Here is a 26,696-nt window from a genome sequence, read left to right on the forward strand (position 1 = left end):
ATAAGTTATAATAAGAAATAAATAAATTTTACAAATAATTTATCCATAAGTATTATACATTAATAAATGGTAGAAATATTATTTTATTTTAAAATAAGATTTAAGAAGTGTAGATAAATTCTATGTATGTTACAGTAAAAATTATTATGATTTTGAATGGTTAGTTAAGATAATTTATTATACAATATTTTGCCACAATATTTGATATGAAAATCATTAATTTTTTATTTGCTTATATATTTTTGAATGAATGTAACACAAATTTGCTATAAAAAATAACATGCAACTAATTTGTTTCAATATTATTCATGGAAAAAATTTATAACAAATTTTGCTTCGAAAATAGTTATGGATAAGCATATTTTTATTTTTTATTATATTTTTGTGGCAAATTATGTAACTGATTTGATATATAATTATTTTATAACAAAATTTTGTAACTATATCAATGTTTTCCAGTAATGTTGGCTCATTTTGAACTTATTGTATGTCAGTGAAAACTCTTTTTAGCCAAACTACTTCACATATTGCATCTGTGTATGCGATATATTCAGCTCCCGATGAAAATAGTGCCACGGAATTTTGCTTTCTAGAACTCTAAGAAATCACATTTGAACCAAGACAAATAACATAGTCAGATGTGCTTTTTCGATCGTCAAGTGATCTTGCCCAGTCACTATCGGTGTAGCCAATTAACTTGCATTCTTGTTCCTTTGTATACTAAAGTCCAACTCCTTTGGGGATTTGCAAGTATCACAAAATCATTTTGGCTGCAGTAAAATGAGTTTTACTAGGAGCTTGCATGAATCTTGAAAGAACACTTTAACGGATAAGCAATATTAAGTCTCGTGTGAAAAAGATAAATTAAAGATTTAACCAATTTTTTTTAAAAAAATAATATCTACATCTGGTTTTTTTTTAAGCCATTATTTTACTCTAATTTTTCATTCGACATCATCGGTGTGTTTGCCAGCTTGCAAGTCTACATGTGAAATTATTTAAATAATCTTCAACATATCTTTCTTGTGAAAGAAATATTTCTCCTTCAGCTTATTGCACTTGGATGCCAAGAAAATATTACATAAAGCCAAAATTTGTCATCTTTAAATCCTTCATCATTTGCAAGTTAAATTCCTTCACAAACTTAAGGTCAAACCCAAAATAAATTAAGTCATCAACATATATGCACAAAAGCAAGAAATGAGCATCGCCTCTTTGGATGTATAAGACAACCTCATTTAGACTTTGATGGAAACCGTTGACATCTTTGACAAATACTTCGACTCCTCAATGGCTGTAACACAATTATTGAATTTTTCAAGGAGACTCTGAAGGTTTCTCAATAACTTTCTTATCCAATATAGTGTTTTCAAGACATTGTATTTGATTCAAAATTTCAGAAGCTTTTGTAAAGAACTCCCAAATGTTTTTGCTTTCCACCATAATTAAGCTGTCAAAATTCCCCCAAAAGAGATTAAAGTTTGATGGAGATGACTTTTTCATTTCCTTGAAATTCATTTTGCAAGACCTTTCAAGCATCCTTTGCTTTATATTTGTTGAAAATTCGGAGTAAAGTGGTTTTGCTTACTCCCTATTTTAAATATTGAAGTGTCGTTGTATTCTTCTTCAAATTTTCTTAATATTGCTTTTGTTGAGTTATCGATGCTCCTTCTGCAAGTATAAGATAATTTGTCTTCAATGATATCCCATAATCCATAAGAGAAGAAAATATTAATCATCTTGTTTCTCCAATAATCATAGTGTTCTCTTTGAAAATTGGAATTTCACTTGGTGAATACTTGAACATTGTCATCGCCGCCATTCATTGTCGTTGAAGTTGGAATTTTCTTAAGGAAAGCTAACCAAAAAATTATATATTTGGGTTGATGATTACCTTACTATGATAACAAATATGTTGAACATAAAATAGAATAACAAATCGAATATGTTGCTGCCATTGGATAATATATTTTTAAATTTTTCGTTTTGCTTGATTACAAATGAGAAACATGGATACATGTATAGTTATAGGGTCAAAGGTTCTTCTAAATGTATGCATGATTATTTGATGTATTTGTGACCTTTAAACTATATTTACATATAATTTACTACAGATATGTACGATTCTATATTCATGTATTATTTTTTACTAATATAAGTATGGTCGTTCATGCATTGATTGAAAATAAAAAATTAATAATTCCAATAATTATTCTTTTAGGATTTAAAATGGATTTTGTATAGAAATTACCCCAAAACAATTTTTTTCTTTTTCACAAAAATGATCATCCGTCACAAAAACTGACTTGTTGTTAACGATGTGGTTCGCCGGTGCTGATTTGGCGTTCATATATCTAATTTGTCAACGCCATGTAGGCGACATTTGGATTTTATTTATTTATTTATTTATTTTCTGATTTGGACCAAAGTCGATTTTTGGATTTTTACAAAAGTGTGTTTGTTTGGGAGTTTGAATTTTGAGTTAAAATTTAAATAGTAAAAATTTTGAATCGAAATAGTTGTATGTTGTGATATAAATAGGTGTTGATTTCATATTTTGAATGTAAAATTAATTTGTAGTACAATATAAAAAAAATAGATGTTTGATTTGATATTTTTGGGGGTAAAAAATTTGATGAATAGTAAAATTGGAAAAGTCTCCCAAACAAACACACCCAAATATTTTTAAAGAATCCACCTATCACTCAGGTGGCGCTGACAAATCAAACACGTGAGCGTCAAATCAATATTGGCGAGCCACAACATCGACAATGTGTCATTTCTAGTGACATAGGATCATTTTATGAAACTTTGTTTTTTATGAAACAATTTCCATAAAAGATCTATTTTGTTTGAGGGTTTGGATTTTGAGTTGGGATTTGAATAGTAAAAATTTTGAATTTGAATAGTTGTATGATGTGATATAAATAAGTGTTGATGTGATGTTTTGAATGTAAAATTGATTTTTAGTATAATATAAAAAATGAAAAATAAGTGTTTGATTTGATTTTTTAGGGAAAAAAAAATAAGATGAACAGTGTAAATCCAATCCAATCCTCAAACAAACACACCCTTAGAGTCCTAAAGTGATAATGAGGTTATGTGCGAAACCTAAACAAAAAAGAAAAGTATTCTGAAATGATTAATATTTGATATATCGCTGAAAGAAAAATGGATATAATGTGATATATTTCATTCATCTCAACACAATATATTTGTTCACTTTGTTTTTAGATGAATGCGTTTTTATTTTATGTATGAAATTTGTATCGGTAGTATAAAAAATAATATTTTATAATGAATTATTAACTTTTTATGAGTGAATAGAGTGTATATATTATATATATCGTGTTAATATGTATACATATTTTTGTAATATTTATAAAAGATTGTGTCATTCAAAAGAATATTGGGTGAACAAACTCATTATGTATACTTTTTATTTTTTTATAATAAATTAAAATATAATAATATTTATTTGTTAGTAAAAATATGTAAGATAATTTTGACATTTTTGCTTTTACAAGTACAAAAAAGATACATATTTTTGTAAAGATTAAGAGTATTTTGATATTTATATATAAATTATTTTTACTATAATAATAAATAAATAATGAATTAATTTTGAGTGAAATAAATTAAAATTGTAAAAGATAAATTTTAATTGGAACGGGAATGAGTATTTTTTTAATATTAATATAGATTAATAGAAATAGAAATAAAAGGGTTTGTTGTTAAGTAATATAGATGAATGATAACACTCCAGCGCCGCTCGTCTTCTTCCACAATTACCCTGCGAAGGGAGAGACACAATGATTCTGCAAATTTTTTGTCAATCCAGCGAAGATGTCGATGTCGATGTCAATGTCGATATCGATGAAGAGCTCCAAGATGCTTCAATACATTAACTATGAGAAAATTGCAAAAAATATACCCATGTATATCACATTATCATATTTGTTATGTATTTATCTCTATTGCAAAATATATCCAATATGTTTACAAAAGTCACTCACATGGCCGCACATGACGTTCACAATATGCGCAGCGGTCAAATGATAGAAATAGCAACTTTTGAAAACATGTGATATATATTTTGTCATCAAGATAAATAAATGACAAAAGTTTTAATAGGGTATATGAACGTGACGATTCAGGCCGGCCCTGGGCCCGAGCATGAGAGGTGCCTGCCCAGAGTCCACAGTAAATAGGGGACCATTATATATTTATGTTATATATGTATAATTTTATATATTTATAATTTATTTGATATATGTAAATATAAAGGGTTGTAGTTTGGTGGTATAGAGATCAAATTTTAATGTTAAGGTTTTAAGTTCAAATTCTATATGTCTTAATCATTTAAAAATATTATGTTCTTTATATATATTTAGAGGCCCATATTTTTATTTTTTTTTTTCACTCTTCGAAAATCAGGACCGACCCTGCAGATGAACCTCATCCTCAACGACTGCGAGAAATTCCGCAAATTGCCGCCGACGTAAGGTTCAAAAAAGAAGCGGGAAAACCGCCACGCTTGGCCTCGTGCTGCTCAGGGGTAAAAAAGTCATTTTCCTCACCGTCGAACGTCTTCCTCCCCTCGACGAATCTCGCCTCAATCAGTAAGTAAGTTGATTGTGGAAATGGGATGAAGACACCTAACAAATTAAAGACCCTATTAGATTTAAGATGACTGTGGCTCTTTTATTGTGATTTTGATTATTTTTACGGTTTAAATGTCATTACTTTTTGTACCTTAATCTGAAAATTGGATTGATTGATTGGCTCTACTCATGCAATATTTTTATTTTATTTTAGATATATAATGATTTTTGGTGTATAATACGTGAAATTTGTCAAAAGTATAAAATATAGTATTATTTTAGATTGAATATTTGAATTTGTTTTTAATAAGTATTTGAATTTTTGTTTTTTTGACTTTTATAAAAAGTATATTATGTTATTTATTATTATTTTGAGAAATCACAATTGACAAATCCTGTTAAAAAAAGAGAGTGATTATATCAATATATATATATAAAGTGAGTGAATTATTAGCAAAATTTAGTTTAGAGTTTTATTAAACATATTACTAAAAATAGTGACAAACTCATAGTCAACTATCACTCTTACCTTTTAATTGTCATCATGGAAAAAATATATTTATATGTGTCATTTTTGTCGCAATTTTTGTCCTTTGGCCGCGCTTAAAGTTCACGACGGATAGAATCTCACGTACACATAGTGGAATTGTGCTACGAAAGACAAAAATCATGAAAAAGTGACACTTATAGAGTATATTTTTCCAAAATGACAATTAAAAGACAAGAGTTATTATATTTTTTCAAAATGACCATTAAAAGACAAGAATTATAATTACACCTATATTTAGATTCAAAATTACAAGAGACTCGCACGATTAATCTGAAATGACCAAACGAATCAACTAATTATATTGTTTTTATTTTTTTTTTATCCAAGATCATTTAGAACAAAAAAAACCCTAGATGTTAAAAAAAATGTACATCAATTTTCAAACTCAGAATTATACAAAACTTGCATGATTAATCCGAAACGATAAAACAAACTAACCAATGATATTGTTTTGTCCATTGGAGTGGTTTAGAACCCTAAAAACCGTATATACTGAAAAATGCATTACTAGAAAAAAGGTTGATAATTGCGAAAAGTTGTCGCAAATTTTAATCTGTGACAATTAAAAGTCACGGAAAGTAATTTCGTGACAAATTTATGTCATAACTTTTTGTTTTGACTATTCCGTAAATAATATTTACAGAAAAAGCTACAAACAATTTTCCATGATTATTTAAAGTAACGGCTTGTGTAACGAAAATGTCCAAGGTATTTCTATTCCGTGTCTTTTGATTATTTCGTCACAAAAATTGTCACGAAATTTTTTCTTGACTATTTTAAGTTGCGGCAAAAATAACCAAAATATTTTCAACATTTTAAATTATTACAGATATTGTCATAGTATAATTTTTGTGACTTTTTAAAATCAAATGTCACAATATAAGTAACGAAAATAACTATAAATTTTTCTTATTATTGTTTGTAGCTATTCAAAGTAATAACAAAATAATAAAATCATCTTCAATATCTTTATTCAATATCGTTCCTAGCTATTCAATTTTTTGTTAAAAATTCATGATGATCTATTAAATAAATATGTATATATTTTTAAAAGATAAATTTATAATTATAGTTAAAATATAATAACAAACAAAAAGTAATACTTTAGAGTAGATAGCTAAGTTGGCATGATAGGTCGTGTAAGTCTTTAATAACTATAAGGTTATTTATTGTCACAGAAATGTCACCACTTAAAAAAAGTCACCAGCAAATTCAACGGAAATGGTTCCGTATATTTTTCCGTGACTTTTTAGTAAAAAGTCACCAATTTGTACTAAAACCATAACTTTTTTTACCGCAGCTATAGCCTAATTTTCTGGTAGTGATGTAAATCATTTTAAGACTTGGAATTGGAGGAAATTTGAACGTTTCATTCAAAACAACATAGCGAACCAAACAACGATATTATTTTGTCCATCCGATCGTTTAGGACCCTAAAAATTCCAAAAAAAAAAAAAACTCATTTTTAGGATCTGAATTGAATGGAACTTGCACGGTTTATCCCAAATGACCAAACGAAACGTAAAACTATTTTTAGACTCGCAATTAGATGAAATTTGCACGGTTCATCCGAAACGATAAAACGAACTAACCAACAATATCTTTTTGTCAATCTAAGATCGTTTCGGCCCTAAAATCTCTAAACCCTAAAAAAATATATAAATAAAAATTTTAGATAAGAAATTGAATAAAATTCAAAAAGTTCATCCGAAAAAGCTAAAATAACTTAAACTAACTTTTAGACTAGAAATTAGAATATCAATACGTTTGCCTTTTAATTGTCACTGTGATAAAATATATATCACATGTGTCACTTTTTCGCAATTTTCATCCTCTAGCCGCGCATCGGATACAATCTCTGGGACATGTATTTTGCAGGTGTCGGTGCGAGTGAGATTGTGCTATGGAAGTAAAAAATTACGAAAAAGTGACACTTGTAAAATATATTTTATCAAAGTGACAATTAAAGGAAAAAAATGTGATAATTGATCATAAAATACGAAATATTTATTACAAATTTTCCTTAATATGTATATATATATTGAGTTATATATATACTGAGTAATCGAGATATATATGTGTATATATATATATAAATTATTGAATCATGCCAATAAATATGTTAATGAAAACATGCTAAATAAAACAATGAAATTATTGAACTATATACAATGTAAATAAGTTGAACAATATAAATAGAATGGGCATAATAATAATAATAATAATAATATATTTAAAAATATACACATATAAAATATATTAATCATATTATTATTAGTATAAAATATTAATTTAAAAATTAAAAAATATTGGTTCCGTTGACCCAACATTTTCAATAAAATAATTTTTATTGTGTGGTATATAGAATTCTCTTAAAAAATGAAATATAAGTTGAACAATATGTATAAAATTGGCATAATAATAATAATAATAATAATAATAATTGAAAATATATTTAAAAAATATATTCACATATAAAATATATTAATCATATTACTGTTAGTATAAAATATTAATTTAAAAATTGAAAAATATTGACTTCATTCACCCAACACTTTTATAAATGATTTTTAGGGTGTGATATATAGAATTGTTTTAAAAATATTAAAATATATTATTTTAGATTACATATTTGATTTTTTATTTATTGTAATTCTATTTTTACTTTTTTATAATAATCATTTGAAGTTTTTTTTTAAAATTTTTTTAATCTTTTTATAAAATATTTTATATTTTTTATTATTATTTTTGAAAAATCATAAATTAAAAATAAATAAATAAATATTATGATAATAGATCTATTATTGCAATGGGTTCCTACAATGCTTAATTCGTTTTAAGCGGGCCGCTTCCACAACTTAGGCTAATAAATGGTCGACCTAAGGAATGGGTTTGAAGTCTGATAACAGGTAAAAGATGTGCTTGTTTGTGGTTTTTTAACAAGATTTTTACTAATTTATTAAAAATTTATGTAAAAAATATAAAATCAAATTCATATATATATATTTTTTAATATTATAACTAAAATTAATTTTATATTAAAAAAAATTTACAGCAATCCACATTTATATGCTACCTCTGTCCGACAATCAATTTTTCTTTTTTATTCATCCTTAAAAAATTATTCTTTTTTATTTTTAATAAATTTATTCATTTTAAATATATTTAATAAATATAGATTAATTTAACTAAATTTCTAACATTATACAAATGGGATCAACTCAAATTTTCTTTATTTTTATTTTTCTTCTGAATAAACAAATATTTTTATCTATATTTAAAATTTTTCATTTTTATAAATTAATTTTAAATTAATTATAAATAAATAAATATTTTTATTTGTATTATATAAAATTTTATTATTTATAAAATGATACTCATATTGTATATATTTTTATTGAAATATAATGTTAAAAATATTTAAAATACCAATAACAATACTCATATAAAAAAAATGAAAAATAATATTATAACTATTATTAATAACATATTGATTTAGCGTGTTTGTTTGAAGGTTTGGATTTTGAGTTGGGATTTGAATAGTAAAAATTTTGAATTAGAATAGTTGCATGATGTGATATAAATAGGTGTTGATGTAATGTTTTGAATGTAAAATTAATTTTTAAAATAATATATAAAATAAAAATGAATTGTTTGATTTGATATTTTTTATGAGAAATTTTTGGATGAATACTCAATTTCCTGATTACTCTCTTTTTCGTTCATTTGGTTGCATTTATTTTGTCTTCATCTCACCTCGCGAATTAGAACCATGGGTTCGTTTGTTTTGCTTCTTGGGTTATGAGGTAAAGCATAAAAGTTATTAGTGTTAGAATTTCTTATCTAATCATGCTGGTAAAATAAAAAAATAAAAATAAAATTGTAAAATTTAAATATAAAAAATAAAATAAATAAATATATAAACACACTGAATTCTTTTAATTTCATTTCTCTCAATATCGCTGTGCATAAATGAGATAAATGAAATTAGAAAATAGAAAATAGTTTATTTCTCAAACAAACAAACAAACACACAAAATAGTTTATTTCTCATACATATTTACAATAATATACAAATCGTCTAAAGAAATTAAGAATTTTATAAATATTTTAAATAAGGTAAATATAATCAATATAGTACATATTTTTTAATATATCTTAATATTTTTTTTATTAATATCGTGAAATTCATAGTTACATTAAATAAGGAAATATATATTTATTATTTATGGGCATGCTAAATACTTCCTTCGTCCCACAAAATTGAATCATTTGATTAGAGATACGGTATTTAAAGTAAATATATTTAATTAGTTAATAATAATTAATTATAATATTATTTTTTATATAATTAATAATATTTATAGTTTTAAAGTAAATTTAATATATATGATTAAAAAAATCAAAATATATGTTTAAATATTTAAAAGTTACATAGCAATTAAAAAATATATTTAATATGGATATCATTTTGTAGAGAATAAAATTTTCTAAAAATATTTTTATAAAATATGTGTAGTTTTAAATATAGATAAAAAAATATTTATTTTTTAAAAAGATATAGAAATAAAGAAATTTTGAGTGAATTCTACGTCATTTATGATGTTATATGTTATGTAGTTAATTAAGTTGATTTATATTTGTTAAATATGTTTTGACTTAATAATTTTTATCAAAAATAGAAAGATGTCAATTGTTATGAATAGACAAAAATAAAAATAATGTCAATTGTGGTGGGACGGAGGGACTAATAAAATATATTATTACTAGTTGATCAACATGGATGGGTTTATCTTGTCCGCGGTGAAAATAAAGGCAGAGATTATTCTGCAGCAATCCAATAAATCCGATTTAATGATACTTCTATCTAAATCAAAATTTATTAATTTTAAATAATTTAGTTGCATTGTTATATAGAGTAAGCTTCCAAATCTATCCGTATCATGTGCCTTTTTTTAATTTTCGTTTTATTTTTTAAAGTCACTTTTTTATTTCGTAATTGATTATTTTATGATTTTAATCTTCTAACTGAAAGTATGTATAAGAATAATCTTGGGGTGTGTTTGTGTGGGGGCTTGGATTTTGAGTTGAGATTTGATTAGTAAAAATTTTGAATTTGAATAGTTGTATGACGGGATATAAATAGGCGTTGATGTGATGTTTTGAATATAAAATTGATTTTTAGTATAATATAAAAAATGAAAAATAGGTATTTGATTTGATTTTTTGGGGGGAAAAAATTGGATGAATAGTGTAAATCCAACCCAATCCTCCAAACAAACACACCCTCAGTAACATTTCATTCGATCAGCTAGAAAATATATATATTTTTATTTTGGAACGTCTAATTATAAAGTAACTATTTTATTAAATACCCTATTTTATTTCATAAATACTCTTAGGGGTTGTTTGGTTCATAGACTTTTTTGGTGGGATTGGGATTTCACAGTAGGATTTATATGTGATGGAATTTATTATATTTAGGATTTGAAATCCCATATTATGTTTGGTTGGTAAAATGTGGCGGGAACTATATTTCGTGGATTTGGATTTTTTATATTCTAAATGACATAATTGTCCTCTTATGAATTTTATTTATTTTGACAAATTAAACCTCTAATTTATTATTAATATAAATTGAAAAGATATCAATAATTTTATAGGATGACAATAGATTCGCGTAAACTCGAGACCCGACCAAGCCCGACTTATTTATTTGAAGTTGAGCCCAATTATTTGAGTATTAGGCCTGGATCCGGATCATGATCATGATCAGAGTAATATAATAATAATATATCAACCATATATATCAAAAAATAATTTCGAATAATATAATTATATTAAAAATATTTTTTGAGTTTAACATATTCATTATTTTATTATAATATTTTTCTAATAAAATACATAAATTTTAATATACATTGGATCCGGTACATGTGTAATTTTAAATTAAAATTTAAGAATTGTAAAAAAATGGATTTTTCGGATCCATCAAGTCTTACCGGGTATAGTCTCGGTTGGATCTAGTATAATCGGATCCAATTTAAATCTCGGATTTAACAATATATATTTGGGATGAATATCAATTCCGACTGAACCCGACTTATGATCGTCCCTATAATTTTATAATTCAAATAAAATTTATAATAAATAATAATTTAAACATTAATTTATTTAAAAAATATTGTACAATAAAAAATAATATAAAATTAATTAAGTATATAATTCAAATAATAATTAATGTTAAAATTATTTAATTTTTTATATAAATATAATACTATTATTTTTTTTATAAGAGGATATAAATGTAAAAATTAAAATTTCAAGAATGGGATTTAAAAGTAACATGGGTATCCCCATTACAAAAAAATCCCTTATTTGTAGGATTTTAGACCCATTTTTCAAATCCCATCATTTTAAATTCCACCTTCTTTTTATTAACCAAACATGGATTTCATAGGATTTTAAAATCCAAATCCCATAGAATCCCATCAAATCTTTGAACCAAACAGCCTCTTACTTTACATTATATCATTACTTTTATACCAAAAAGTAGGAGCAAAAATGTCATTACATTACATTAAGTGTTTGTGTTTTAATTTTCCAGTGAAATTGTATGTGCATGTAATGCTTCATATATAAAAAAAAAAAATGATATATTTTTATAGAAAATATGAATATATTTGTTTAAGGGTTTAAGTTTTTTTTTTTAAGTTTAAATAGTAAATTTTTTGAATTTAAATATTTATTTAATGCTATATAAATAAATAGTAATATGCTATTTTAAACATAAAATAAAATTTTAGTATAGTATACAGAAATATAATTTAATTTGACATGTTTAAAAATTAAAATTATAGAATGACAAAAAAACAAAAAAAGATATTTAAAATCCGCAAACAAAGACAGTGTATATATATATATATTAGAGAATGGATTATAAATTGGATGCAATCTCATATATTATCAAATAATCTAAAAAAATTTGTTATTAAATATAATAAAAATTGTTATTGAATAATATAAGAATTTTTATTAATCATATTATAGCCGTAATTTGCTAAATGATACATAAAATTTTATTATGTGTTTATTTAATTAAAAAACTATACATTTCATAAAATTAATTGCAATTTATTCACCTAATATTTCTTCAGTGGTACGAATCTTTATAAATATTACTCCATTCGTTCATTAACAAATTATTTATTTTTTAATTTTGGTCCGTTCCATAATAAAGTATTCATTTTTTTTAGTAATTGTATTATCTATCTAATATTACAAATATTCTTACAATTTACAATATGTTACACAAATGTCATTACATTTTTATATCACACAATACTAATAAGGTTATTTTAATCATTTATACTTTATTCCTACTACATCCTAATATAATACTCATATTTCTAAAACTCCGTGCAAATAACAAACGGATACATAGATATGAAACGAAAGGAGTATAAAAATTATAATTTTTACTCACATTAACACAATATATAATATGTATTTTATTCATTAATAAAAAAAGTTAATAATTAAATACAAAATATTATTTTTTATATTATCGACGCAATTCTTCATACTAATAAAAAAACCAATTTATCTAAAACAACTCTAAGTAAACAAACCATAAGTTTCTTTATTTAATTCAAATCATATACTTCTTTCATCCCTTAACAATCTATCCATTTTTCTATTTTGGTGTGTCCCATAACTAAGTATCTATTTCCATTTTTAGTAATTGTACTGTCTATCTAACATTACAAATATTCTTCCAATTTATAATATATTACACAAATGTCATTACCTTTATATCATACAATACTAATAGGGTTAATTTGGTCTTTTTACCTTTATTTCTACTTTACCCCAATATAATACTAATATTTCTAAAACTCCGTATAAAAAACAAATGGATACATAGATATGAGACGGAGGGAGTACATCTCAAATAAATAATTAAATACAAAATATTATTCCCTCCGTCCACAAGTAAGCTTCTCATTTATTTTTTGCATTTTGATATTTAAATATTAATTATTATATCAAAATATAATACAAATTAAGAGAATGATAAAAATAGTTTTATTAGTATTTTATAATAATATATAATGACATTTGTACAATAAAATTATACAAATATAAAGATATTTTTAATGTTAAAAACAATTACCGCAAATATAAATGAAAAATTTACTGATGGACGAAGATAGTATTTTTATATTACCGAAAATATTCTTCTTAATAATAAAAATAAATTTATCTAAAAACGAATAAATTTATTTAATTTAAATCATATACATCTCACCTTAATTTATAAATCTATTTTCAAGATAAAAAGGAAAGTTCCATTTAATTGTCTCAAAATATTTTGCATGACCCTCCTAACTCGCCTCCACACTCCAGCAGCCCACGTGCTGGTCAAAATTCCTGGATGATCTGCACCGTCCATTTTCTGAACTCCTAACTTCTACGGCATAGATCGTTTCAGGACTCAAACTCCTGGTACTAGCTCCAAATCAGAAATTACCTTACTAGCATTATTTTTTTCCAGCTCCCGGTCCAAGCACCTGAGGGAGTTCACGCTCAATTAATACGCGCCCAAACTCCCACGCCAACCGCGTGCACTGCCTGGGAGCAGAGATCCCTGGACCTCGTAGGTGATTTTCCCTAAATAAGAACGCATTATAGTTTGTCAAACAAACACCACAAAACACATTTGAAAAACAGAATTTCAGAATTAAACTAAATGGATTACTCGAAGTATTCCACAAATCTTGCTATCCTCTCTCTTCTCTTAGCGACCGTCATTCTCCTCTGTTCCAGGCAGAATTTGTCCTACAAATCCTTGATTTTCTCCTCAGAAAATTCTCCGGTAGGTGAAGGCGCTGTAGATTTCGAATCACGTTTCTATCAATTTTATTTTCCCCTAATTTGATTTGCGGAGTGTTTGGTGGATTGATCTTGAATTTTTTTTTTTACCTGCGTAGAAGGATGATCTCCAAATAGCGCTGGAAAGAGCGTCGACGCCGGAGAAGACGCTGATCATCGTTGTTATAAATGAAGCGTACGTCGAACCTATCGAGAATGAATATCCGACGATGTTCGACATTTTTCTCGAAGGATTTTGGATCGGAGATGGCGTCCGATCGCTCGTCGATCATCTGCTGGTGGTTGCGATGGATGAGAAAGCGTATAACCGGTGCGAATACCGGCGGATGAACTGCTACAAGCTTGCGGCGGCGGCGGACGGCGAGGCTTTCGCCGGCGAGAAGGTTTATATGTCCAATGAGTTCATCGAGATGATGTGGCGGAGAACTGCGTTTCTATTGGACGTCCTTGGGAGAGGTTACAGTTTCATCTTCACGGTAATTTTTTACTTTCTGCCATTAATTAATGCGGTTCATTGATTTTTGGTTGAATTGCATTTCACTTGCTTTTTATGCGTTTTTTGTTTTTTTAAAGATAAATTGAATTAGAAAACTTATTAAGCTCTTAGAATCTGAACAGTAAAATCAAAAGAATCATATGGAAATTATACTAAGTTTAATTAACATAAACATTAACTATTAAAAAATTTAGAATAGAACATATCTCGAAATTTATGAATCCTTTGCTTGACATGCATATAGTATATACTGTTGTGTTGTTTTTTTTTTTTTTTTAATACATTTTAAAAAAAAGTTTTCTAAAATAAATTATGTAAAAAAAATGGTAACATTATAATAATTTGAATAAGAAAGTACTTAAATGTGGAATTTTATTTTGGTAAATAATATTATGTTAATTTTACTTTATTTATTATAAATTATCAATATTACATAAAATATAATTAGGTATGTCTAATTATTTAAATTTATTAGATGTGTTTGGTATGTGATTTTTATTTTTATTTTATTGTTTAAATAGTAATTTAGATGTGGTTTTTGTTTTTGTTTTTGTTTTTGTTTTTTTTTTTGAAAAATCAATTATATTTTTATTAAAAAAAAATAGTAAAAATTAGACAACATAATTAAAATTGAAGAATAATTGCCAAAAATCATGCCAATATTCTAACAAGTACTCCATATCCTTAAGCCTCTTGAAGATAGGTTGAAACTAAAAAATGTTTCAATTTAGGAAAGATTTCCTTCCCGATATTTATTTGTCTTTGTTATTAAATGAAGAAATAATGCAGGTTTTAGGGAAAATCAGTACTAACTGACCAACTCACCCCAACTAAATGCATATTTACTTTGGGAAATTATTTTGAGTTACATGGAATGTTTTTTTTATTTAATTTTTTTTTAATTTTTTTTAATATGTGAAAATATATAATATTGTATATTTGCTTGAGATATCCTTTTTTTTTTTTTTTTTTAATTTTAAGTTTGTATCAATATTTCTTTATTTCTATTTTATTCTAGATAATTTTGAAATTGAAGTTTTGATTTAAATTTTTGTTTAAATATTTTTATAATATAATATTTTGTGATTCTATTTTATTCTAGATAATTTTGAAATTGAAGTTTTGATTTAAATTTTTGTTTAAATATTATTATAATATAATATTTTGTGAAAAAAATAATATATTTTATTAAAAATGGTACGGAACTGAATAGTGTTAATTTGGATTTCAATATCAAACAAAAAAAAATTATATAGTGTTAATTTAACACTATTATTTTAAGTAATAAAAAAAAAATGCGTGTATGAATTGCCCTAAAGATGCACTAAAGTAGATATTGTATATTTGATGTTTTCTAAAGTTTGAATCCTCAAATCTCATTTTTCATCTTTTTTTTTTTTTTTTTTTTTTTATCTTATTATAAATAATTATGTAATTTTTATGCAAAAATAAACATAAAAAGATTTTTTATCTGATTAAAGTAGGAGTCATAAATTACTTGTAGACTACGGCAAAAGTTCAACCTATTTTATTGAACTTTTTACATCATTGCCTGTTGCGGTCAATATTGGGTGATTGTCATAGTAGATTAGGACCATGAAAATAAAAGTCAATAATATAATTAAATATTTAAGGATAAACACATTTTTGCAAAGATAAATTACGTGCAAAAAAAATGTACTTACGGTGTGTTTGTTTGGATGTTTGGATTTTGAGTTGGAATTTGAATAGCTGTATGCTGTGATATAAATAGATGTTGATGTGATGTTTTGAATTTAAATTGATTTTTAGTATGATATAAAAAAAATAGATGTTTGATTTAATATTTTTGGGAGAAAAAAATGGGATGAATAATATATTTAAAATCCAATCCCTCAAACAAACACACCTAGTACTTTTTTAATATATATATTTTTTATTATAATTTTTTTATTTGACTAGAATATTTGAGACTATTTGCATTTTATGATTGCAACTATACTGTACATTTGATATATTTTTTTTTAACACTTATTTTGAGTAGCAGTCCAAATATACTCATTTACAACAACGTTTTTTAAATAAATCATCATACATACTTTTAATTAGGATTGTGTGTAGAAGTATACAAAATAGATCAAGTTTTCTAAAAATTATTTATAGGAAAAAAAAGTACTCCCTCTTAGATACCATGTCCATGTTGCCGTTTTTATCCGTCCCACGTACCATGTCACTTTTTTTTTTTGAAAATGATTACACACTTTAATCTCATTTTAAATTTTTTAATTTTAATTAAACTAATTAGTTATCTTAATATTAATTTATAATTATTTATATTATACGATAATTATTTTCACTAATACATTCTTAATTATCTACTTAATTATACACCTCTAAAAATACCGTGTCTACAGTGTAGCAGACACGGTATCTAGGACGGAGGGAGTAGTACGTAGTGGAATTTACCCAACGTCAAAGTGTAGGACCGGGGTGTGGGTTTTGTTAGTGTTTTGAATTTGATTTTTTTTTTTAAAGAAAATTAATTTAAATAGTATTTTAACGTTATTTTTTAAGAATCATACTAATTGAATGGTAAAAATTTGGATTTAAAATGCAAATAAATCAAAAAGATTGCTGAGAATTTGTTTATTTGTATTTAAAAATAAAAAATAAAATTGGAATTTGATTTTATCTTTTATATTATAATATTTAGTTTTGATATGATATTTTGCAATAAGAAATAAGTATATATTTTTTTTTAATAAAGAAATAGGATTGTCAAATAGAAAAAAAAGTTGAAATCAAATTTCAAAAGAATAGAGTCATGCAGTGTTTGAATTTAATTTTTTTTTAATAAAAAACATGATATGAATATTATATTTTAATATAAGATTTGTCTAAATTTTAATACATTTTAAGACGAAAATAATATTTATTTTAGAATGGGAAGTAGGAGAATAATTGTGAAAGCATAATAAAGCACTTTCTAAATATTATAAATAGCAACAAATTAAAAGCTATGCTAAAACGAAAACAGTACAAAAATGGGAAATAAAATAAATATAAGGAGAGTATTATATTGTGGAGCCATTTGTAGTAAATTATACATAAATAATTAGGTGTATAGGTTGCAAATAGTTCAGCAACATTAAATGCCCCCCGCCCCACTAGTAAGTTGGCATACAGAAAACACCCCTAGCCAATTAGATTACACTAAAATGACTATTAACACGTTGAAACACATGGAAATAGGCAATAGCATTCCATCTCCCGTCGGTGCGGTTACAAATCATCCATGCTATTATGTTTTTATCTGGATAAATTGTTTTTTAGTCTTATAATTGGACCTTTATCATTTTAGTCCCGTAAGTGAAGCTTATCGCACACTAGTTCCATAAGTGAAATTTTTTTGTTATTTTAATTCTCCGGTGCCGGAGACGTCCGTATTGCTCGTCGGAATCCACATGTCCGCCAGGTGTCCCACCAGGTCAACGACACCTGGCGGACATATAGATTTTATTTTATTTTTTAAATTTTTTTTCAATTAGACCAAATAAAAAAATTATAAAAGACAAATAAAATTTTAAAAATTTTAAAAAAATTAAAAAAATGAAAAAATAAAAAATAAATTCATGTGTCCGACAGGTGTCGCTGACCTGGCGGACACGTGGATTCCGGCGAGTCACGCAGGCGTCTCTGGCGCCGGAGGACTAAAACAACGAAATTTTTTTACTTATGAGACCTGTTTGCGATATGTTTCACTTACGAAACTAAAATGATAAGGAGGTCAAGTTACCGGACTAAAAACACAGTTTACCTTTTTATTTTTATTTCTATATTTTAAATGCTAGTCTTTACTATAATACTTCCTCCATCCTATAAATAAAGTCTTAATTAGGTTGGACACAAGATTTAAGGAATATTGATATTATATTGGTAGTTGGTAAAAAGTATGAATAAAAGACTTTTTTGTCATTGTGAGTGTATTAGTGTAAAAAGTAGTGGCAATTGTGTAATAAAAAAGAAAAAGTAAGGGTAGTTTTATGGTGATATGATTATTTATGGAAATAAGACTATTGTTTTGGAACGGACAAAAATGGTAAACAAGACTATTGTATTGAGACGGATGGAATATATAATACCCCTCCGTCCTGGTGCAATGTTGCCGTTTACTTTTTACACGTAAATTTTTTAATATTACAATTATAATGGATTGTAATGAAAAAGACGAAAATATCTCTATTAGTATTGTATAATATAAAAATAATAACATTTGTGTAATATAGTGTAAGTTGAAAAGATATTTATTATGTTAGATAAGTTGTGTAATTACTAAATGAAATGGTAATCTTATTTTGAGACGTACGAAAATGGAAAATGGTAACCTTTCGATGGGACCGAAGAAGTATTTATTTTTTAAATAAAAAATCAAAATATATTTAAAACATTTCAAAATGCAAACAAAAATACCTTAAATCTTACTATACTTTTTTTTAAAAAAAAAAGAAAAAAAATCTTACTATTATCTTTGATTACATAATAGCCATCGTATTTTATAATAAATGTATAAAATCTTTTTTATTTTATTTATTGAATGATATTTATGTTATACTTATTAAAATAACATTTTAATTCAGATATTGGTATTCTTCGTAAATACGTGTCTAATTATATAAATATTATTCAAACAAAAATTGGAAAAATATCTTTAATATTAATTTTTGAATAAAAACTATTAGCAACTATATATTTCAAAGCTTATTAAAATTAAATTATATTTTATCTTCATTCTACGAATTTTGAATAAAAGGTTGTCAAATTTTTCTTTATTTATTTTATTCATTTAACAATATTTAAATGATTTCACTTTATTTATTTATATAACATTTGCATATATATATTTACTAATAATGTCAGCATTTTGATAGCGAGTGTTTTATGCATATGCATTTATAATAATATACAAGTACTAAGAAATTTATCCTAAAATATATATATATATTGTTTTTTTTTTCTTTTTATCAATCGAAATTATATATTTTCTCCGTCTAATAACTAAACATCTATTTGCTTTTTATACGTAGTTTTAGAAATATTAGTATTATATTTGGATGTAGTAGGAATAAAGTAGAAATGACAAAAATAATCTTATTAGTATGTGTGATATAAATGTAATGACATTTGTGTAATATATTGTAAGTTGTAAGAGTATTTGTAATGTTAGGTAGATAGTACAGTTACTAAAAAGGAAATGGATACTTTATTATGAGACAAACTAAAATGGAAAAATAGATACTTTATTATGGAACGGAGGGAGTATTAAAATCAATTCTAATATATATTGTATTGACTATTTATTATTAATTACACAATACATTTATATTATGTTAGTATTCATTTTGCATTGAAATCAATTGTGACATTTACAATGTCTATTGCTACAATGCATTCTTAGTTCATATTTTACCTATTGATTACTTCTAATACACACTCTAAGTCTCTAATTGCCTTTGAATAGAGACCATGTTTAAATAGAAATTTACTATTTTTATCTTCTTCTAAGGGTCATATTTATATTTTGCATCACTGTACTTAACATTAAAAATATCTTTATATTTGTATAATTTTTTATATAAAAAGTATTTTTATATATATATTTTTTAATTTTTACTATGTTCTGATATAATAATTAATATTCAAAGATCAACATGCAAAAAGTAAATGAGACTCTTAGAGCCGGACGAACGTAATATAAAATTTCAAAAAAAAATTAAAAAAATAAAAAAATCAGAATTTATTTGATTTTTTATTAAAAGATGCTATATGGTACTCTCCGTTCATCAAATTTATACAAATTTTCTTTGTAAAATTTAGCTGATGGAGATAATATAATTTTTGTAAATATTAAAAATATTTATATAAATAGATTTTTATTTTTTATTCTTTTAAAAAAAATACATGACTATGTTGCGTGCATTCTATACAGCAATGAGTAACAAATGGCCTAACTCGAATCTCCCACAGGATGCGGACGTGCTATGGCTAAGAAACCCGTTCAAAAAACTAAGCTCAAGCGGGTCCCACGACCTCGAGATCAGCGTCGACAAGTTCAATGGCGACGAGTCGTCGATGGCCAACCCGATCAACACGGGCTTCTACCACGTGTGGTCCAACGACCGCACGGTGTCCCTATTCCGCGCCTGGCACGAAGGCCGGCGCAATTCCACCGGCCTCAAAGAGCAAGACGTGCTCCTAAAGATGGTGCGCCGTGGGGCGCTCTGGAAACTCGGCGTCCGGACAAGGTTCCTCGACACGCTCTACTTCAGCGGGTTTTGCCGCGACAGCAAGGACGTCGAATCAGTCGCAACGGTCCACGCCAACTGTTGCCGGACGATTAAGGCGAAGGTGCTGGACCTGAAGAAAGTCCTGGCCGACTGGAGGCGGTTCAAGACGGAGGGGGTTGTTAATAAGACGGCGGGGTTCACATGGACGGCACATGGCGCGTGCATGCGCTCGTGGAAGTCCAAGGGGTGAAATGGTCATTTTGCGAAAAAACAGGTACGAGGCTTTTTAGAGTTATATGGTAGTCAAAATTGAATGAGATTTATTTCCATGTCTATATTATATATATGTGTCTATATTGTTGATTGGTTGGGTCGTTATAGTGAGAAGAAAAATAATAAAATTTTGAATTGAAATAAATTTTTTGATATTATATATATAACTATATAAGATATATTTTCTATTTGTTTGACGATAAGTATCTCTTTATTATTATTATTTTTTTTAAGTTTAATAAATATTGTATTTAATTATGTAAATACTATTTTGTTGCTATTGATGTGTAGTAAAGCTATATTTACTATAAAGTATACTTGATACTAGCGTAAGTATCCGTGCGTGCAAAACAAGTACATTGATTATTTTTTTGAGGGATCTTTATTAATTAAAATAGAAACTTTAGACTTGTAATATAGGATGTACATGTCATTTCTTGCAATTATATTATCCTTCATTTTCATGGAGTGTTTGTATATGTATGATATTTTTAAATATATTTTTCTCTAATGCATGATATCTAAATTGTGTCGCAAAAGAAGGTCCTTTCAATATAGAGGATCCCAAAAAAATACTGTGTTTCGTTCATTTGTATGTTTGTTCATATCCGTGATATGATTCTCCATGCGGATCATCCAACACTGGGGTATCATACAGATTCATTTTCATAATACCTCGGTATAAATCCTCTACAACCACTTCTAAAAGAATGATCTGAGGGAAAATTCTACCCATTGTAATCTAACAATTAAATTATTAACTATATTGATAGAGCATCTTAACATCCCAGTTGTGCTTCATCTAAACACCATACCATACCAAATGATCCAATAGTTTATAATAGAGTAGCACGCATGTGAAAATTTTGTTTTGTATATGTATCATATGCTCTATCCGTACACCATATTTAGTCCATTTGGGTTCGACAGAAGAATTAAAAAAAATAAATATTTTATTGAAAAAATATAAAAAATAAAAAGATAGTTGAGAGTGTTTTTGATAATTTCGGTAGTATTTAAAAATAACGAAAAGACTAATGTAATAAAATTAGTGATATTTATAGTAAATAAGCGTTGAATGAAAGATAATAATTAAATATAATTTTTTTTACCATTCCAAATATATTAATGGAGTAATTTTTTTTTTAAAAAAAATGAAAATAAATATGATGGAAGTATTATATAGAGCTGGCAAAAACTGACCAACACGACAACCTGACACGATCCGACACGAAATAATTGGGTTTGGGTCAAATATTTCAACCCGATTATGTATACGGGTTGACACGAACCCGACACGATAGTAAACGGGTCGGGTTAGGGTTGAGGCTCTCAACTCGAATCCGACACGACAACCCGATTATAATTTATTAATATTGATTAATATATTTATTATATATGTAAAATAATCATGATTTAATAATTTTCTCATAAATTAATTTAAACTAAGTTCAATTTTAAATAATTCGACCTAATTACACTCAAACCAATAAAAACTAACATAACACGGCAACGTAACAAAAAAATTATTTAATTTGAATTAAGAAATTCGACTTAATTATGTATAAGGGTCAACACGAGTCAACCCGAACCCGACACGATCATAAACAGGTCGGGTTAAGGTTGAGTAATTTAATCCGTTTAAAGTATTCAATCCGACATGAACTCGATACGAATCGGCCAATTGGCAGCTCTAGTATTATATACCCTTCTTCCCAAAGTTTAAACCATTTTTCCACAATGAGTTTTTTTGGTTCATGAATGACAACTTCTAGATACATTTCTTTTTTTCTATCTACAAGTATCGTGGAGGAAAATGGTAGAGAGTAAGACTAACATGCCAATACAGAGTAATTTTTCGATGTAAGTACCAAATTGAGCAAATCCGTCAATACATAACCCTAACCGCTCCTAAACCGGCAAACCGGCGGTTCGGAACCAATGGGCAAGATTTTACAATACCAGTTATTCGCTAGGACCCGACCGAACAATTAAAAGTTATTTTCGGGTCGGATCCTACTTCTTCCTCCTCTTTTCTTCTTTGGATCAATATCAGTCCAAACCCTACCTTCTTCTTCTTCTTTCGATCGATCGGACCAAAACCTAGCGGGAATCGGAGGAAGCAGAAATGGCGACGCTGAGGAATTTGAAGATAAAGACATCAACCTGCAAAAGAATCGTCAAGGAGCTGCACTCGTACGAGAAAGAGGTCGAGGCAGAGTCTGCCAAAACCGCCGATATGAAGGCCAAGGGGGCTGATCCCTACGATCTCAAGCAGCAGGTTCGTTTTCTACTAATTCACTCACGCAATGCTCTGTAATCTGCTTCAATTTTTCCCCCTTCTCTTCTCAGTCTGGCTCTGCGATTTTACCCAGCAGTTCTGAAATGGTTTGTAATGCCTAAGTTCGCTAATTGAGAGAACAACGTTTCGATTAGTGATCATTCTGCCAAACATTTTCGCTACTGAAGGAACTAAAAGTTCATAATCGTAGCTTCCAACTTGTTTGGTGAATCTATGTGTAGATTAATGGAGATGGATTTTATAACTGAGTTTTTGACATATTGACTATGCAAAGATGTTACGGCGAGGATAAAGTTTGGTAGACTTCCCAAATGACTGTTTTACACATTTCCTTTAGATAATGCTCATGAACATTAATTTTTTCAGTAGATTGGTAAAAACTATTGTTCTGATGTATACTCTTCAGGAGAATGTGCTAGCCGAATCAAGGATGATGGTGCCGGACTGCCGCAAGCGTCTAGAAGCTGCTCTGAGTGACCTTAAAGGCACTTTGGTAAGTAAGGATGGTTTAGGTGCTCGTCTCATTCTTTAATGCTGAATCAGTTTCAGTGCATTGTTGATAAATTACGAATGAGTTTGCTCAATGTATTTGGGAAATCAAAAGGTAATATTGTGTTTACAAGATTTAAATTTTTTGAGAAGATGAGTTTCTTTAGGTGTTTTTAAATACTTTTGATGTCACCGTGTTATAAAAGCATGATATCCCGACCATAAAGTGTTATAATTTACATGGGTGTGGGGAGTTGATTTTTCTTTGCATTCGTATGATGTTCGATGTTTTATATTTTGGTTTCTTTAAAATTTTGTAAATCTGAATGCTGAATGCTTTTAAGTTTATTTTTATTTAAAAAATGCATATGGCTAGTTGAAGATGGCTGAGGAATGCATATTGTTGGTTAAATGAATCTTTTGATCAATCAAACGCGTCTATTCTCTTTGAGTGTTTCTTTTTTTCGATTTTCTGTTACTATGCAATCCTCCTGATTTCCTATAAAATTACATTATATATTTTCTCAGAAAGCATCATATCTACTTACTCCACTATTTAAATATAAAATACAAACACACGTGTTTGTTTTACTTAGTCAAGTTGTAGTAACAATGATCTAAAACTTTCATACGATGCTATTAAAATGACGAGACGTGTTAAAAGAATGGATATTAGATTTTTTTATGATGTGAGTTCCGTTTATTGTGATGAATTTAGTTGAGTAGGTATTCTGTGCTTTCTGTTTTTCCTTGGCCGGAAAATTCTAAATGACGCTTCGTGTTAATGAGAAATTATGAAAGTTACCCATTAATACACCGGATTCATTTGAGAGGTTTTCTGGTGCTTTTTATGCAGTTTATTTTATAAAAGTAATATACATATACTTGATTTGTAATTTACTTACCCACTATCCTTTCAACCTGTGGCATTTCTATCTAGCATTACCGATTTTGTGAGGAAATCACATCCAAATTATCATTAAAAAGGTACAAAAATTCATCAACTAAATATGAGAATTTTTTGGTCCGCTTTAGATTGATTCATCTAGATTATTGTGTTTTTTACATTTCTTAGCTTAATTTTTTGTAGATTCAGTTTTTTACATTTCTTGATCTGTTCATTTCATTTTCTATACAACTCTATTCTCAGTTATTCTTTCTCTGCAATTTTATCCTCTGTATCAAAAACATCCTTAAGACCATCTCCAACCCAGCACCGTTAGTCGGTAGATTTGGAATCGTGCGGAGCAACGCCAATTTTTTGGCATTGCTCCTATTTTTTTAATTTTAATTTTTAAAAAAATTTTAAATTTTTTATTTTAACTTTTAAATTTATTTTTTATTTTTAAAATTTTTTAAAAAATTATTTTAAATTATAAAAATAAAAAGTTGTTTAAAATAATAGGAAAAATTGAATATTTGAAGAATAATAGTGAAAAATGGAGTTATGGTTGGAATAAAATTACTGTAGCAAGTTAAAACTGAATAAATAGAGTTGATGGGTTGGAGATGGCCTAAGTCTTGATCGCCAATTTGTCATTTCTCATTTGTTGCACATGATTACATATGGTGTGGATCCCATTAAATGACACCAAAAATCTACTATACTGAATGATCATTACAGAAATTTTCGCTTCCTATTAGTATGCATGCATTTATATATGAAACATGTTATTATCTACCTGTATTTTGTAGACTGAGCTGGAGGAGTCAGGAGAGAAGGAAGCTTCAGAAATTGACGATGCTCGTAGCACGATTGCACAGGTTGAGCAGTTGCTTAGCTCCTCGGAAGGTTAGTAACCCGATCTAGCGAGTGATATTTATCGAATCGTCGAATTTGTCTTGCTTGTGAGTGTACTGTTACATTGCTAAATGGAATGGGATTCAGAATGTCTTTGGCTAGTTTCATTTGTTTGCAATTCTGTGCACTCACTCTTGAAAATGATCATTTGACATTTGTTTTTTGGTGTGAGATTTTAATGTTTCAACTTTAATCATTTGAATGAGTTGCCATTGTTGTTGAAGTAAACTTTAGTGAATACATTTTATAATTCATTCATGTTCTGATTGAATATAATTAGATAGGATAATAATAATAGCATTATAATACTCTTTGGTTGTGTTTTTAGCAATTCGGGCCACCCCGGTTTTTTCGAGCTGGCCGGCCCGACCCAATTCCAAATCATACTGCGTCAGCACCGCTTGATTGCAAATCGGGCCTTGAAAGGCCGGCTCGAGCACGACCCGGTCTTTTTAGCTTTGAGAACAAAGTATACTTGAATAATAGAAGTTAAAAATTGAACCACAACCAAATATATAAAAACCATTTTAAAAATCAGGCTGGGCCAGGCATTACTCGATCTTTATAAGCCCAGGCACGGTCCAAAAGTTTTCGAGCTATTTTTGGAGGCCCAAGTACAATTTTTTTTAGACGGTGTTTATTTTTTATCACTCCTAGTTTTTAGGAGTGTGATAGAATTTTGGGATATTTTTGGGTTGTTTTATTGTAGCTTGGTTTTGTGTTTGAATAGTAACCTCTGTTTAATCGAACTTTGGTTTTAGTTCTTTTACCGGATAATTTTCACAATTTTTTTTTTTTTTATAAAAAAATACTCTCTACGTCCCACATAATTTGTCTCTATTTTCTATTTTTGTCCGTCTCACATAATTTGTCATTTTCTTTTTTGGAAAATTAATTATACACTTTAATCATATTTTAAAATTTAAAATTTAAATTTTTTTTAATCTTAATTAAAATATTTAGTTATCTTAATCTTAATCTATAATTATTTTTACTAAATAATAATTATTTTTACTAATACAT

The 26,696-nt window shown here is 27.0% G+C and overlaps 2 protein-coding genes across 2 annotated transcripts; both read left to right on the top strand.

The window, feature by feature from the left end:
• The first annotated feature begins 13,891 nt into the window (after positions 1–13,891).
• Positions 13,892–21,226, top strand: LOC127250519 (uncharacterized protein At1g28695-like). The gene is made up of 3 exons (XM_051273848.1): positions 13,892–14,032; positions 14,148–14,525; positions 20,549–21,226. Exons 1-3 carry the CDS (start codon positions 13,907–13,909, stop codon positions 21,056–21,058), a joined length of 1,014 nt encoding a protein of 337 aa, XP_051129805.1. The 5' UTR covers positions 13,892–13,906; the 3' UTR covers positions 21,059–21,226.
• Positions 21,227–23,116: 1,890 nt separating this feature from the next.
• On the top strand, positions 23,117–25,878 carry LOC127250116 (tubulin-folding cofactor A). The gene is made up of 3 exons (XM_051273275.1): positions 23,117–23,362; positions 23,790–23,876; positions 25,568–25,878. The coding sequence occupies exons 1-3, from the start codon at positions 23,210–23,212 to the stop codon at positions 25,667–25,669; spliced, it is 342 nt and encodes a 113-aa protein (XP_051129232.1). The 5' UTR covers positions 23,117–23,209; the 3' UTR covers positions 25,670–25,878.
• Positions 25,879–26,696: the final 818 nt, after the last annotated feature.

This window comes from Andrographis paniculata, unplaced genomic scaffold (genome assembly GCF_009805555.1).
Source record: "Andrographis paniculata isolate CXL003 unplaced genomic scaffold, ASM980555v1 Contig37END, whole genome shotgun sequence".
In the NCBI taxonomy this organism is placed as follows: domain Eukaryota; kingdom Viridiplantae; phylum Streptophyta; class Magnoliopsida; order Lamiales; family Acanthaceae; genus Andrographis; species Andrographis paniculata.